Below are 15,285 nucleotides of genomic sequence, written 5' to 3'. Positions count from 1 at the left end.
TGGGAAAACCAGGATGTAGTTGAAAATGTATCTTTACAATGAAGAGACATCAAGTATGGTGCATGACAGTTTAAAACTAATATTAAAGTATGTAATTCTCAAAAAAATTTCAGTGAGAGTGAAGGTAAACAAGGAAAAGGGTGATTCAGATCAGTGTTTCGAAAACAGGGTCTATTGGTTAGCTGCATAGAATAACAGCTCCCTCCTCCTCCCACGACCACCACCACATTATTTATGTATTTTTACAAGAATGTTTTGCCTTACTATTTATTTATATGCCTTAGTTTGGACCAAGATAAACTCATCTTTGACCTTGTGAATATATGTAGTTCTTTACTTCTGTAATGATTTTGATATCACTGCTGTGTTTAAAGAAAGATAACATGAATCCTAAACCTTGAATAGCAACAAGTTAGAGGACTGAAATAATTTTCCACCATTTTGTGTACAGAGAAAGGAATAACAGGATGTGAATTATCGTTGCAAATGTGAGTTTGTACTATGAGACCTGTTTGAAAAGTCTGTGCAAAGTCCGAGAGATGGCACCACTGACACATATTGAGGTCATGTTTAATTAGTAGCATCTTTGGAAAGAACGCACTCCAAGTTTCAGCCATATTGGTCTATTTCTTTGTGTTTGGCATTCGCGTGAATCAAGGAAGTTTAGTGTTTGTCAAAAAATGGACAAAAAAGAATTTTGTGTCATGATTAAACATTACTTTATGAAAGGCAAAATGCCTCAGGAGACTAAAGAAAAGCTTGATAAACATTACGGTGACTTTACACCTTTGATTACAACAATTTATAAGTGGTTTCGAAATTTTCGGTGTGGCCATATGGGCACAACTAATCCTGAACGTTCTGGACACCCTGTGGAGGTTACGACTCCAGAGATCATTGATAAAATCCATGATATGGTGATGGATGACAGAAGTGTTATGATGCGTCAGATTGCTAGTGCTGCGGGCATCTCGAATGAACAGGTACATAATAGTTTGCATAAACATTTGGACATGAGAAAGCTATCCGCAAGATGGCTTCTGCGATTGCTCATGCTTGACCAAAAACAGAATCATGTGAAGTGTTGCAATGATGGTTTACAGCTGTTCAGGAAGAATCCGCAGGACTTTAAGTGTCGTTTTGTCACTGTCGATGAAACATGGGTACAGTACTATACTCCTGTGACCAAACAACAAACTTAACAATGGGTTACCAAGGGAGAATCTGCACCAAAAAAGGCAAATACCATTCCTTCGGCCAGAAAAGTTATGGTGACTGTCTTTTGGGGTTCACAAGGAATAATCCCCATCAACTATCTGGAAAAGGGTAAAACTATTACAGGTGCATATTATTCATCATTATTGGACTGTTTGAAAACCAAGCTGCAAGAAAAACGCCTGGGATTGGACCGCAAAAAAGTCCTTTTCCATCACGACAGTGCACCAGCACACACCTCAGCAGTTGTGGTTGCAAAATTAATGGAAATAGGATTCCAACTCGTTTCACATCCCCCCTATTCTCCAGACTTGGCTCCCTTGGACTACTATTTGTTCCTCAATTTGAAGAAATTGCTGGTGGGACAAAGATTTTATTCAAACGAGGAGGTGATTGCAGCAACTAATAGCTATTTTGCAGACTTGGACAATTCCTATTATTGAGAAGGGATCAACAAATTAGAACAGCAGTGGACGAAGTGTATAAGTCTAAAAGGAGACTATGTTGAAAAATAAAAAAGGTTTACCCCAAACACGTAAGTAGTTTTTGTTTTTGCACAGACTTTTCAAACGCCCCTCGTAATTCTATTATGGTGTAGTAAAATTAGATAGTGACGTTAACTCTTTACTTTTTTTCAGCAAAGGAGATGTGGAAGAAGCATTTGGAAGATAGTTCAGTCACAGAAAATTTCATCCCAAATACAACTAGAGTTGAGGAAACAGCACACTGTTCAGAGAAATTTCTTGAGATGTCAAATTCTGGTCAGTATCTTTTGGCACATATGAGGGAGACTTCAAGAATTTCCCCTGGATCAGATGGTTCATCCTCTTTATCAGATAATAGTTATCAGCTCAAAAGCAGTTGTAAGAGAGGTCAACTTTCAAATTCAGATTATGAGGAACAAACAAATTCAAAGAATGCAATTGATTACAATATTGATATGGACATACACTTAAGGAAGAAAAAGAAACAACGAACAAGTGGCAGAAAACCACAAATATATGATGACGCACTTGACATAAGCGAACACCATACTCAGACGAGAAGAGAAGGAGAGATGAGTAATAGCATGGAATCGTCAGATACTAGTTTTTCCAAAAATAAAACACCAGAACATAAACTCAAGAAGAAGAAAGCAGTAATAAAGCAGGATATATTTGATATAACGTCACCTACTGTTTTACATCAGACGAAGCAACTTATGAAAGATACTTGGAAGAAGACTGGTAATCTTAATGTAGATCCAGAAATCACCAAGAGTTGTGACCAACCAAAAATATTTGAATCAAGATCAAGTGCAGACTCTATTTTGAATGTGAGACCAAAAAATGCATTGAGGAAGAAGGTGTCAAGGCCTCATGGGAAAAATCCGTATGAATCTTTGATGGGTACCAGCAATAACGTTGATCCTATAGCTGAATTAGAAAATAAAACTGGAAATTTTTCTTCAGGATCAGCTAATAGCATTGCTCCAGTACCTAAAAATGTCAGATACAATTTTAAGCAGATACATCTGAAGCATGGTATGTTTGACTCAGTAGTTGAGAATCCTGTTGCTGAGGATTCTGTTCGGAACAAGCAGGCGAATGTAGATGACCCATGTACCAGTGAGCAACAGAATAAAGACATTTCTGCAGAAATGGATGTTCGAAAAGCTCCTGCATCTGCAAAAATTGTTGGCAAAAGAAACAAAAAACACTTTCAGCCCAATTACTCTGAATCAGTTGTTGGAAATAATGATGGCAGTGCTGAGCAAAATATTGAGAAGCAGTACAATGATATTGCCTTGGCTGAGAATTATGCCAAAAATACATTGGCAGCTAGTATTTCTGCAGAAATGGATGTTCTGAAAGCTCCTGCATCTGCTAAAATCGTTGGCAAAAGAAACAAAAAACATCTTCAGCCTAATTACTCTGAATTGGTTGTTGGAAATAATGATGAAAGTGCTGAGCAAAATATTGAGACGCAGAACAATTATATTGCCTTGGCTGAGAATTATGCAAAAAATACATTTGCAGGTAGTATTTCTGCAGAAATGGATGTTCTGAAAGCTCCTGCATCTGCTAAAATTGTTGGTAAAAGAAACAAAAAACAGCTTCAGCCCAATTACTCTGAATTAGTTGTTGGAAATAATGACAAAAGTGCTGAGCCCACTGTTGAGAAACAGCACAGTGATATTGCCTTGGATGAGAATTATGCCCAAAATGGATTGGCAGCTAATACAAAGGAAAGTGTAGAAGTTTCTGCCACGAATTTATTTATAATGAAGGTACTTGGAAAGAAAATTGATCCAGTGTCACCACACACATTCGAGCTTTCAGGAATGCAGGGGGATTCACATAAAAATCACAACGTAGAAGGCAGTAGACAAACAAATGATGGGGACTATAACCACTCAGTTGATAAATTAGTTAAAAGAAAAGCCTTCCATGGCCTCAAATGTACCTCTGAATATGGGAGACCAGTGGAGTCACCTAGTTATTCTCTTACAATCTCTAAATTCAAACCAAAAATTACATCTTCTAAGATCGTTGTGGATAAAGATGAGATTATAGAACAGTGTCCACCTACTCTGGCTGCACTTCAGCAAGCGGCAACATCTAACATGTTAAAAGTAACTCATAAAGAGAAACAAACGTATCAGTCAGATAACCCCATTGCTCACCAGCCAAGATTTTCAAATCATGAGAGTGAGGAAACTAACTGTAAGGAAAGAAAGAAATGTTATAATAGTGTTTGTGACACCACTCTGTCATCAGATTTAACATTTGATCCAGACAATGTACCACATTCAACAATGGTGAAATCAAGCAGTAAGAAGGAACATCCACCTTCTGCCATGCGCAAAATAGAGACTAAAACGAGAAGGAGTCTGGCAGCTTCATTTCTGGAGTTAGCGCATGTTTCCACAGAAAATAGTGAAACAGTTAGTTCAGGGACAGAGAAGGCAGGTATCAGAAATAATTATTTCACATTAAATGGCAGGGAAAGTGGAAATGAACCAACTATTGAAAATAAAATAAATGACAATGGAATGAAATACAGTGAATTAGAAGCAAATGAGCATCACTCAAATACTGTTAGGAAAGATGCCAGTTTTGCTAACAAAATTCCTGTGCAAGAAAACTTACATGCTGTGTCAGACCACAAACCCATTACAGAAAGCATTCCCTCAAATGTTTTGAATTTCCTAACATCAAACTACAGGACATCAGAACAGTCTGCTGGTGATAACGATGTTAGTCAAGTGTTTGGACATATGAGAAACAAAACTAAAAGCTTAGCAAAAAGTAGATCCTTAAATTCTCAAGACAAATTAATCAATGCAGACAGCAAAAATGAGAAGGAAAAGCAAGGAAACAATAAAAGTGTTCCAGGTGAACTTGCAATCTCTCCTTATCATATTGTATTCCAAAAAATGGGGTGTGATACCAAACAGAGTGTATCTTTGCCTTGTATGGGAAGCATTTCTTCATACTCTACTAGTAAAGCACAAGAAAAGTGTAACAATCATGCTGAAATTGACCAGATATCTCCATTTAACACATTTGCTCAGAAAATTTGTAATTCAGAAGTTGAAGAGCTTAATCTGAGAAAGAGTGACAAAGCAAGTTTGAGAGCTGAGAGGAGAAAGTCTTCAAATTATTCTTATGTGGCAGTTTCATCTAGTAAATTGATTGAGACAGATGTCTCAACTAGCAAAAAAGGCAGTAACGTGAGGAGTATCACCAAAATGACAGGTGCTTCCATAGAAAATAAAACTGATTATGCAGTAGCACCTAATTGTAGTGAGGAACACTGTACATCGAAAGGAACACAAGAATTAAGAGAATTATCTTCTCCTTCTCTGTCAGCATCTCATATAAATAAAACATCTCACAAGGAAAACTTCTCCTTGAGCATTAAAAACAGCAGTGAAGTAAGAAAAAATGTGAACAAAAATTCAACAGCTAACAATGTGTCAAATGCTAAAATTGTTAAATCAGATTCACCTCGTTTCTCTAAAGCAAATAATGGTAAAGAGCATGATGAGTACTTGAAAGACAGTTTCCACAGAAACAGACAAACCGAAAATGAGAAAAGTTTTACTGGCACCCAACCACAACTGACAGATGATGATGATGATGATGATGATGATGATGATGATGCAAATGGTGCAGAAGGAGAGACATCAGTGGTTATCAGAGGGTTAAGAGAATTGACTACACCTCCTCACTCAGCATCTCGGATAAATACATCTCACAAGGAAAACTTCTCGCCGAACACTGAAAACAGCAGTAAAGCGAGAAGTAAGGAAAACAACAAAAATTCAATAGTTAGCTGTCTTTCAAATGATAAAATAATTCACTCAGTTTCATCTGGTGTGTCTAATGCAAATAATGATAAAACACCAAATGATGACCACTTCAAAGACAGTATAAATAGAAACAGCCAAACAAGAAGTGAGAGACGAAGTTATGCGGACACCCATCCACAACCAATGGTAGATAATGATGCAGATGGTACAGAGGAGGAGAGACCAGTGATTAACACAGCGCCTCCAGAGGAAAGTAAATGTGTTATTCACCAGAAAAAATCGGATCTCAAGCAAACTCATGGTAAACCAACAGTACATGCTCGTTTCTTGATTGACGGTGAACAGTATCACAAACCTAAACTGGCACGTCCAAAGCCTTGGATTAATCAGAGATTTTATAATCATATTTTACCAAAATTTGACAGAAAATTTGGTCTCAATGGTAGTGTAAAGTGTGAAGAGTTTGTAAAAGTACTTTGTACTGAAGTTACGGCTTGCATTCGTGAAAGAAAAAATTGGGATGTGCATGTATACAGTGTACATAAGTTACTCAGAAAATACTTATCAGTAAACACTTATGCACACTACCTTATATTTGGGGAAAAATATTTACCGGATGAGTTTGTTTTCAAGGTGGGTCTGACATATGAAAAGCATTATAGAAATAAATGAGAATAATTACTGTAAGTCTGAGGATTTTTGAGTACCAGATCAAAATAAGGAGTGGCCAGTGGTTGTGTGGTCAAATCTCATAAGTGTTATCTCAAAGGAATTAATCAATTAAGAGGAAAATTGTGTCCTGGTATCATTCTTGGGTCTAATTTGTTAATAACAATTCTAAACTGTATATTATTTAGCATATTTTATATGTTATTTAATCATGACAGTAAGTATATAATACCTCATTGGTTCTATATGTATGTAAATAGTCATAAAAATATTTATTTACATTGTACATTTATAACAATTGTTAATACATTTTAACACTGTATGTGCCCATTCACTTGAATTAAAAATTACTGTAGTTCTGTCGTTATTTATATTATATACAAATATTGTTTCAGATGCGTTGTATAGTGCAAGATTTTGTTATGTATTATATTATGAATAGTAATACTGAGCTGTCACATTGTACATGACAAGGGAGTGGTCAAGACTTGTCATAAGCAATCCTGTGTTGAAATTTATGTTAGTAAATTTTCCAGAAAAATCCATGTGCAATATTTCATCTGTTGGCTTGCACTGGAAGCTGCTAAAAAAATTATGAAATATGACTTTTCACACGTGGGTTCCGCACCTGAAACTATCTAAGCATACATCCCTGAAATCCATGGAACCCACAGAAAGTGGTCTCTGGGATTTGGAAAGAGGTTGGATATGCATTACACATAATTAAATTGTGATACAGTGAAATGACTTTACTATTTCAGTGCCAATTTTAACTATCAACTTAACATTATGAACTAAAACATTAAATTTGAGTTTCTCTGCAGGTATTCTTCAGTGGATTAGAAATAGTTGCCTAACAGAAAGTTCTTTCACTCTTCAGCGCCACCAGCTGATCAGAAGACATTCAGTGTGCTCTGGTTGTTGATAGTGTATGTACCCAAGTACCTGTAAATTAAGGCTGTGATCTATGTGTAGTTCTAAAATGTAAGAATACATTCTGCTTCTTGGATTTCATTGTTTGAGAACCCTATTTTCATAGTTTGTGGAGTTCTACAAGCACTGAAGTGTATGTACTGGGTCTGCCATTTAGCTGTGAACCATTTACTGCTGTTTTTTGAATGTGGGGACTGGACTACTTTTCATTCCTATACTTGTATCATTTGTAAAAAGGACAAATTCTGCATCTTATAAAACAACAAGTAGAAGATCGTTTATATATGTCAGAAACAAGAGAGGACCGTAAATTGAACCTTGTGGTAAACTGTTCCCTTAAAATTCTGAGTGCCTGTTGTCATCTGATTGACATGGAACTGCAGCTCATTGCTTTCTGTCATTCTGATAGGGAAAAAACCACAAACCTGCCATCTCTGACTTTCCATAATATTTTAACTTTTGTGTTAGGATATTGTGGTTCACACAGTCAAAAGCTGTGACTAGGAGGTCGCACCTGGCTATCTGAGGTATCTCCAGACACATCTTGGGCCTGGAATCTCATTGACTGGAATAGAATTGTCCCACTTTGAATTAAACCCCAATGATCAGCAAAGCAGTGTCTGGGGACGCCACAAACAGCAGTGGATATCAACGTGACTTGTCGCCTGCCATATAGCCTGACAGCCAGGAGGAGTGGTATCTGGTGCCATATTTTTTCCCCCATAGCAGAATCCCTTTGGGTACCATCAGCAGCACCCTTACAGCACAGCAGTTTGTCAAAAATATTCTATGCCCTGTTTTGTGACCCTACAAGACGAGCCATCTTGGGCTTTCCTTTCAGCAAGATAATTCCCTCCCGCACATTGCAGCACCATGGGCAGCAAGATCACTGTATCTCCCCAATCGAGAACATTTAGAGTAGGGGTTGGCAAGTAATTTTAGATGGAGTCTGGATACTTTTGAAAATTTTTATCGAGGTCCAGAAGAGAAACCTCATATTCCTTACTAACCTTTTATTTTAATTTTCACTCACAAAATAATATGAAGTACATTAAAGAGGCATATTTGTATTCAAAAGTCCAGAAAAATCTCATATTCCATACTATTTTTTTTTAGTTTAATTTTCACTCTCATGCTAACATGAAATACAACACAGACATATTTGTATTAAAAAATCCAGAAAAAAACATTCTCCGTATTATTTTTTATTTTGATTTTCACTCACAAAATATGAAATACAAGAAATAGGCATATTTGTATAAAAATCAATGAGAGAAATTACATTTGTGGTCTTGAGCCAGTTTAAACAAAGGTACAGGTGGGGTGCAGCTTATGTGAGTAGTGTCTTCAAGGTGGGCAGCTGTTAATCTGGAGGGGCATTTGTTCTTCAAAAAATTCATTTTTGAAAGTGAAATTTCATATGGGAAACATTGCACGTGGGAAAAATATATATAAAAAACAAAGCTTCTGTAACTTACCAAACGAGAAAGCGATGGTATGTTGATAGACACAATAAAACACACACACACACACACACACACACACACACACACACACACACACACACACACACACACACAAATATTCAAGCTTTCGCAACCCAAGGTTGCTTCATCAGGAAAGAGGGAAGGAGAGGGAAAGACGAAAGGATGTGGGTTTTAAGGGAGAGGGTAAGGAGTCATTCCAATCCCGGGAGCGGAAAGACTTACCTTAGGAGGAAAAAAATATATATACTCAATAATATGTAACTAACTTCCAAATCATAACCAAAAAAATTTTTTACCACTTTCAACACTACCGCTGCTATAAAAGCCACCATTCCCAGTTTACAAACATTTCTCGTGTAACCTCGTGAATACTACTTCACAGCTTCAGTTCCTTTCACATATTAAACAACCATTTCGGCTAGTTCTAACAACTTTCGCTTTATTTCCATTCCCGTTTTTCCCACATCACCAATCATTTTTTAGCAGCTTCCCACAGGTTTTAATGTTATTATTCCTTCATCTGACAATTGTTAGCCTCATTTTCATAATCTGCCACCACATAACCAGCCCTTTTAATACATTTACAAGCAGTTTTTTCTGAAATTTTCCTGAATTTCTTCACACTTTAACGTGTTTTGGAGGCAATACAACTACCTAACCTTTGTGCACATCATTGTTTACCAACCTAAGTTCACCACAGGATCAACATAGCTCAGCTTTAACCAACACTTTTTTGACCTTTTTCACACCAGAACTCCAGTTGCTTTCTAGTTCACCTTTATCTCTCCCCATATATTTTTATTTTCATGTTAGCCTTATGTTACACTTTCCACCTTCTAAATACCATGTCACCCTCACAACACCCCCACAACGACCCCATTAAGTTTTATTTACATTCCCTCCACAAACATGCCTTCGCCCTAGCCAGATTACGCTCCCATATTTTATTTACTCGGGCTTTTCTGACATTTGGCATTACCACCAAAGGCCTCACACTTAAAGTTCCCATCTCTGGCTGTAACCCTTCTTTCCATCAGTCCCTATACCAGTTCCAAACCGAACAATCCATAGCCCTCACCCGCCTAATCCTTCACCTACACATCAACTCAGTCAATGAAAACACCCGTCAACTCTTATCCCTAATCAAAGTCCTCAATCTTTCCTCTCCCACATCCACACCCGCTGTTCAGAGCATCCTCCTACAGGCCAATCGCAAATTAGAACAGCATGCCACCCTCCACCTCAAAAAACTATCCAATCTCCTGGTATCCCACCTCTGGAAAGGCAACTCACTCACCCTCCATAACCTTTCCAAAACACTTCAACCTTCTATCATTGCACACAGACCCAGTCTCTCCCATCTACTCAATCGCCCACTTCTAGCTCCACTCCCACAAAAACCTCAAAATTCTAATCAACACAATCTGGAACCACAACACCCCAATTCAGAAGTTAACCTTAGGTCCAAAACTCTCTCCCAATCCGAAACCTCTGTCCTATCCAAAGGCCTCACCTTCAGCCCTACTCCCACATTCAACCAAAAAGCCCTCGTCAAAGATTTACTGTCCTACACTCGTAGTCTTTGCTGGAAATATCACTTTGCCACGAAGACAAATAATCCTAATCCTAATCCTACTCCTAATGATCTAACTCCCCAAGACACTATCCAAATTGAACCCTGCCTGGAACAGTTCCGTCCTCCGTCACAGCGGGACCCACCTGCTCTTCCTCAAAATCACCCTCTCCAAACCTTCCAGGAATTTCTCACCTCCAGCCTTGCCTCTCAGTCTTTCTTGAAAAACCTTAATCCTACTCCCAACATCACCACAGCTGAAGCCCAGGCTATCCATGATCTGAAGGCTGACCGATCCATCGTCATTCTTCCGGCTGACAAGGGTTCCATGACTGTGGTACTTGATCGTCAGGAGTATGTGGCTGAGGGACTGCGTCAGCTTGCAGGCAACACTACATACAAATTTTGCCAAGGTAATCCCATTCCTGATGTCCAGGCGGAGCTTCAAGGAATCCTCAGAATCTTAGGCCCCCTACAAAACCTTTCACCCGACTCCACAACCTCCTGACCCCACCGACACCACACACCCCTAACTTCTACCTACTTCCTAAAACACAAACCCAAACAGCCTGCCCGCCCCATTGTAGCTGGTTACCAAGCCCCCACAGAACGTATCTCTGCCTATGTAGATCAACACTTTCAACCCATTACATGCAGTCTCCCATCCTTCATCAAAGACACCAACCACTTTCTCAAACACCTGGAATCCTTACCCAGTCTGTTGCCTCCAGAAACCATCCTTGTAACCATTGATGCCACTTCCTTATACACAAATATGCCGCACGCCCAGGGCCTCGCTGCAATGGAGCATTTCCTTTCACTTCGATCACCTGTTACCCTACCTAAAACCTCTTTCCTCATTACCTTAGCCAGCTTCATCCCAACCCAAAACTTCTTCACTTTTGAAGGCCGGACGTACTGACAATTAAAGGGAACAGCCATGGGTACCAGGATGGCCCCCTCATAAGCCAACCTATTTATGGGTCGCTTAGAGGAAGCCTTCTTGGTTACCCAAGCCTGCCAACCCAAAGTTTGGTACAAATTTTATTGATGACATCTTCATGATCTAGACTCACAGTGAAGAACAACTCCAGAATTTCCTCTCCTACCTCAACTCCTTTGCTTCCATCAGATTCACCTGGTCCTACTCCAAATCCCATGCCACGTTCCTCGACGTTGACCTCCATCTGTCCAATGGCCAGCTTCACACATCCGTCCACATCAAACCCACTAACAAGCAATGACAGCTGCCACCCATTCCATATCAAACGGTCCCTTCCCTACAGCTTACGTCTTCATGGCAAACGAATCTGCTCCAGTCCTGAATCCCTGAACCATTACACCAATAACCTGAAAACAGCTTTCGCATCCCGTAACTACCCTCCCAACCTGGTACAGAAGCAAATAGCTAGAGACACTTCCTCAAACCCAGAACCTCCCAGAAAAAAAACCCAAAAGTGCCCCGCTTGTGACAGGATACTTTCCGGGACCGGATCAGACTCTGAATGTGGCTCTCCAGCAGGGATACGACTTCCTCAAATCCTGTCCTGAAATGAGATCCATCCTTCATGAAATCCTCCCCAGTCCACCAAGAGTGTTTTTCCGCCGTCCACCTAACCTTCATAACCTGTTGGTTCATTCCTATGAAATCCCCAAACCACCTTCCCTACCCTCTGGCACCCACCCTTGTAATTGCCCCCGGTGTAAAACCTGTTCCATGCACCCTCCCACCACCACCTACTCCAGTCCTGTAACCCGGAAGGTGTACATGATCAAAGGCAGAGCCACATGTGAAAGCACCCATGTGATTTACCAACTGACCTGCCTACACTGTGATGCATTCTATGTGGGAATGACCAGCAACAAACTGTCCATTCACATGAATGGACACAGGCAGACAGTGTTTGTTGGTAATGAGGGTCACCCTGTGGCTAAACATGCTTTGGTGCAAGGCCAGCACATCTTGGCACAGTGTTACACTGTCCGGGTTATCTGGATACTTCCCACTAACACCAACCTATCAGAACTCCAGAGATGGGAACGTGCCCTTCAATATATTCTCTCTTCCTGTTACCCAGCAGGCCTCAACCTCCGCTAACTTCAAGTTGCCGCCCCTCGTACCTCACCTGTCATTCAACAACATCTTTGCCTCTGTACTTCCGCCTCAACTGACATCTCTGCCCAACCTCTTGGCGTTTACATATGTCTGCCCATGACTGTATATGTGCGGATGGATGTGTGTGTGTGTGTGTGTGTGTGTGTGTGTGTGTGTATACCTGTCATTTTTACCACCTAAGGTAAGTCTTTCTGCTCTCGGGATTGGAATGACTCCTTACCCTCTCCCTTAAAACACACATCCTTTCGTCTTTCCCTCTCCTTCCCTCTTTCCTGATGAAGCAACCTTGGATTGCGAAGGCTTGAATATTTGTGTGTGTGTTTGTGTTTTTTATTGTGTCTATTTGTATGAGAGAGAGAGAGAGAGAGAGAGAGAGAGAGCCAAATGTAGTAGCCAGGTACAAGACCCCCCCCTCCCCTTTTTTTTTCCCTTCTTCTTCTTCTTCTTCTTCCCCACTCCAGAATTCTGGAATGGATGCAGTTTTATACATTTGCAAGGAAATTTCTTCCTGCAAGTCTTTTATCTCCATTGGAGTAAAGGCTTTGGAAGGCAGAACTACTTCACAGCCACACCCATCCATCCTGCCACTGGAGAAACTTCTAAAGACAATTTTAAGAATTCGAATAGCTTCTCTATCTCTGAAAAGTCTTGGAATCTTGCTGCAAATTCCTTCTTAAGATATGACATATAATTTGAGAATACTGAAATTTTCAGAATTAATTTTATATTAAAAGTTGCTGGAAAGTGAAAAAATTCTTGAGTTGCAATGTATTCCTGTTACAAGGTATTGATGGCATTTAAATGTTTCAAGTAGTGTGCTGTGTTTTGTTTGCTAGGAACTCCAATGGTTTCTTGCTTAGAACTGTTGTGGTCAAGAGCAGAACGAGACCTCATAAAATTAATCAACTTGATCAACCTGTCCATTACCTTTTTCAGAGCCACATTCAGTTTTTCACGAAGGGCTGTCTGGTGAATTGTGCACTGATAAGGTGGTTGACCAGCATTCTCAATTTTAATTATATTTTCTAGTCCTTTTTCTCTGCCGATCAATGCTGAGTCCCCATCAGTTGAAAGAGAAACCATATTATCGTAACTATTGTTTGATTTTGTCATGAAGTCATCAGGAGTCTGGAATAATCTGCGGGTCTCGCACTTGTTCCCTATATTGTTTATGTTCAATATCCAAAATTTGCATGAGAATGGACATTTGTTCTTCATTAACAACATTGCAAGATTCATCTAGTGCCATGGCGTAGCAAGCTGCTTTTTGCAGAAGTTTGAGCAAATTGTCTTTCTTGTCAGGAGCCAAAATTTTAGTTCTTCTTGTATTACTACTTGCTGACAATGGAATATCTTAAATTGCAGCAGAATTGGTCAATCTGTAAACTGCGATTGAAAATCGAGAAAACAGTGTTTCATGCTGTTATTAAAGGTTTCATTGCCACACAAATTGGAAGAGAACTGGATGAAGTTCTCACAGACTCTGCACCATCACTGAAGAGTACTTTTCGATTAATGAATTTAAATGTAGTCGGACAAGCACTGAATATAAAGCATGCTCCAGTTCTCCAATTGAGGGCATCACAAAGGAAACATTTGACAAAATCCATGATATGGTAATGCAGAAATACCAAATTAAGATTCATGGTACTCCTGAGACTTTACGCATCTCAACTAGGTGAGTGCATACTATCCCTCACTGAGAACAGGCTATAAAAAGGGTGGGTGCCATGATTGCCAACAGTCAACCAAAAGTGCACCTGGCACAACATTTCAGCACAATGTCTGGTGATTTTTAATCACAATTTGCAAGACTCAAGGAATAATCCTCATAGAATACTTAGATAGAGGCAGAAACATAACTGAACCTTATTATGCCTCATTGTTGGGTCATTTGAAACTTGTGTTGGCTGGAGGGGGGGGGGGGGGGGGAACAAGTTTGACACAGAAGAAAGTGCTCTTCTTGTGATTTCGCCTGCGTTATTTCCTCATTGATCGCCCTCGGCATTGATGTACTGTGTTGCTACACTGGCTGAAAAATGGGTGTTGGAAGTTCAACGCCGACTACTTTAAATATTGCACGTGACAGGTGCACATTTGCGTTTCACAGTTTGTTACTTTAACTGTTCACAAACCCCTAATAATACACAGTTATGTGGCCAGTGTACTATTGTTTAACTTTCAATAAGTTTTATTAATAGGTTGCAAGCAAATATCAACATACTGCTACAGTAGTTTACTGTTGAACATCTACGAGCAGTAAAAACCGAACCACACAGTTCTTGCCGCATAATATGGTACGTATTGAACAGACACTGTCATTGTTTTAGCACATGACCTATGACATGTATTTCACAGTTGAGTGGATGCATTGTTGTTGATCTAACCAATACGGGTTCCTCGTCTGAAACTCAGCTGTGGACTGACTGTCTCAGGGCCAAAAATCGAGCCCTTATATATCATCACAATAATAATTACTGAAACTACACATTGTTTGATGTTTAACTTACAGAAATTACAATTGAAACATAACTCCTTCAATTAACTGCGTATTTAGAAAAATTCCATCTTTCTAACAGTTTCTTCCACTAAAAGGGATTAAACAGACAACTTGGAACAAAAAACAAAGGAATCATGATTAAGTGTTTAGCATTTGCTGATGACATGGCACTACTTGTAGGAACGTGGGAGGAAGCTTTTAGAACAAATCACCAAGTTACAAGAGCAGGCAGGGAAGATAGGACTTAAGATTTCTGACAAAAAAACGAAGATTATGATGAATATACTAGATACTCCTAAGAGAATGAAACAAGGAGCTCAAAAAATAAAGGTGGTTAGGAGTTTCAAGTACCTAAAGGAATGGATCGAATGGAACAACCTTGAAGGGAAAGCAATGGAAGCAAGAAGGACCAAAATGGATCTAGCTTTCCAGAAAACCAGAAACACATACAATAATAAAGCCTGCTCTTGGAACACCAAAATATGGCATTATAAC

General features: G+C 39.4%; 1 protein-coding gene across 2 annotated transcripts in view; it reads left to right on the top strand.

Annotated features, from left to right (window-relative positions):
- The window catches only part of LOC126236755 (uncharacterized), a 55,233-nt gene extending 48,043 nt beyond the window's left edge, over nucleotides 1-7,190 (top strand). Inside the window, exons 4-5 of one of the 2 annotated variants that reach the window (XR_007544979.1) lie at nucleotides 1,854-6,882; nucleotides 7,006-7,190. Coding sequence is in view for 1 of the 2 variants with exons in the window: in XM_049946295.1 (XP_049802252.1) it covers nucleotides 1,854-6,184 (4,331 nt within the window). In the remaining variant the exon portion in view is untranslated. Of the gene's footprint in view, nucleotides 1-1,853 lie in introns of both variants that reach the window. The other variant, XM_049946295.1, reaches the window with a different exon arrangement.
- The last annotated feature ends 8,095 nt before the right edge of the window (nucleotides 7,191-15,285 follow it).

Source organism: Schistocerca nitens, chromosome 2, assembly GCF_023898315.1.
Source record: "Schistocerca nitens isolate TAMUIC-IGC-003100 chromosome 2, iqSchNite1.1, whole genome shotgun sequence".
NCBI classification, from domain to species: Eukaryota; Metazoa; Arthropoda; class Insecta; order Orthoptera; family Acrididae; genus Schistocerca; species Schistocerca nitens.
The sequence above is the reverse complement of the archived record's forward strand: the minus strand, read 5'-3'. Positions and strand labels throughout refer to the sequence as shown.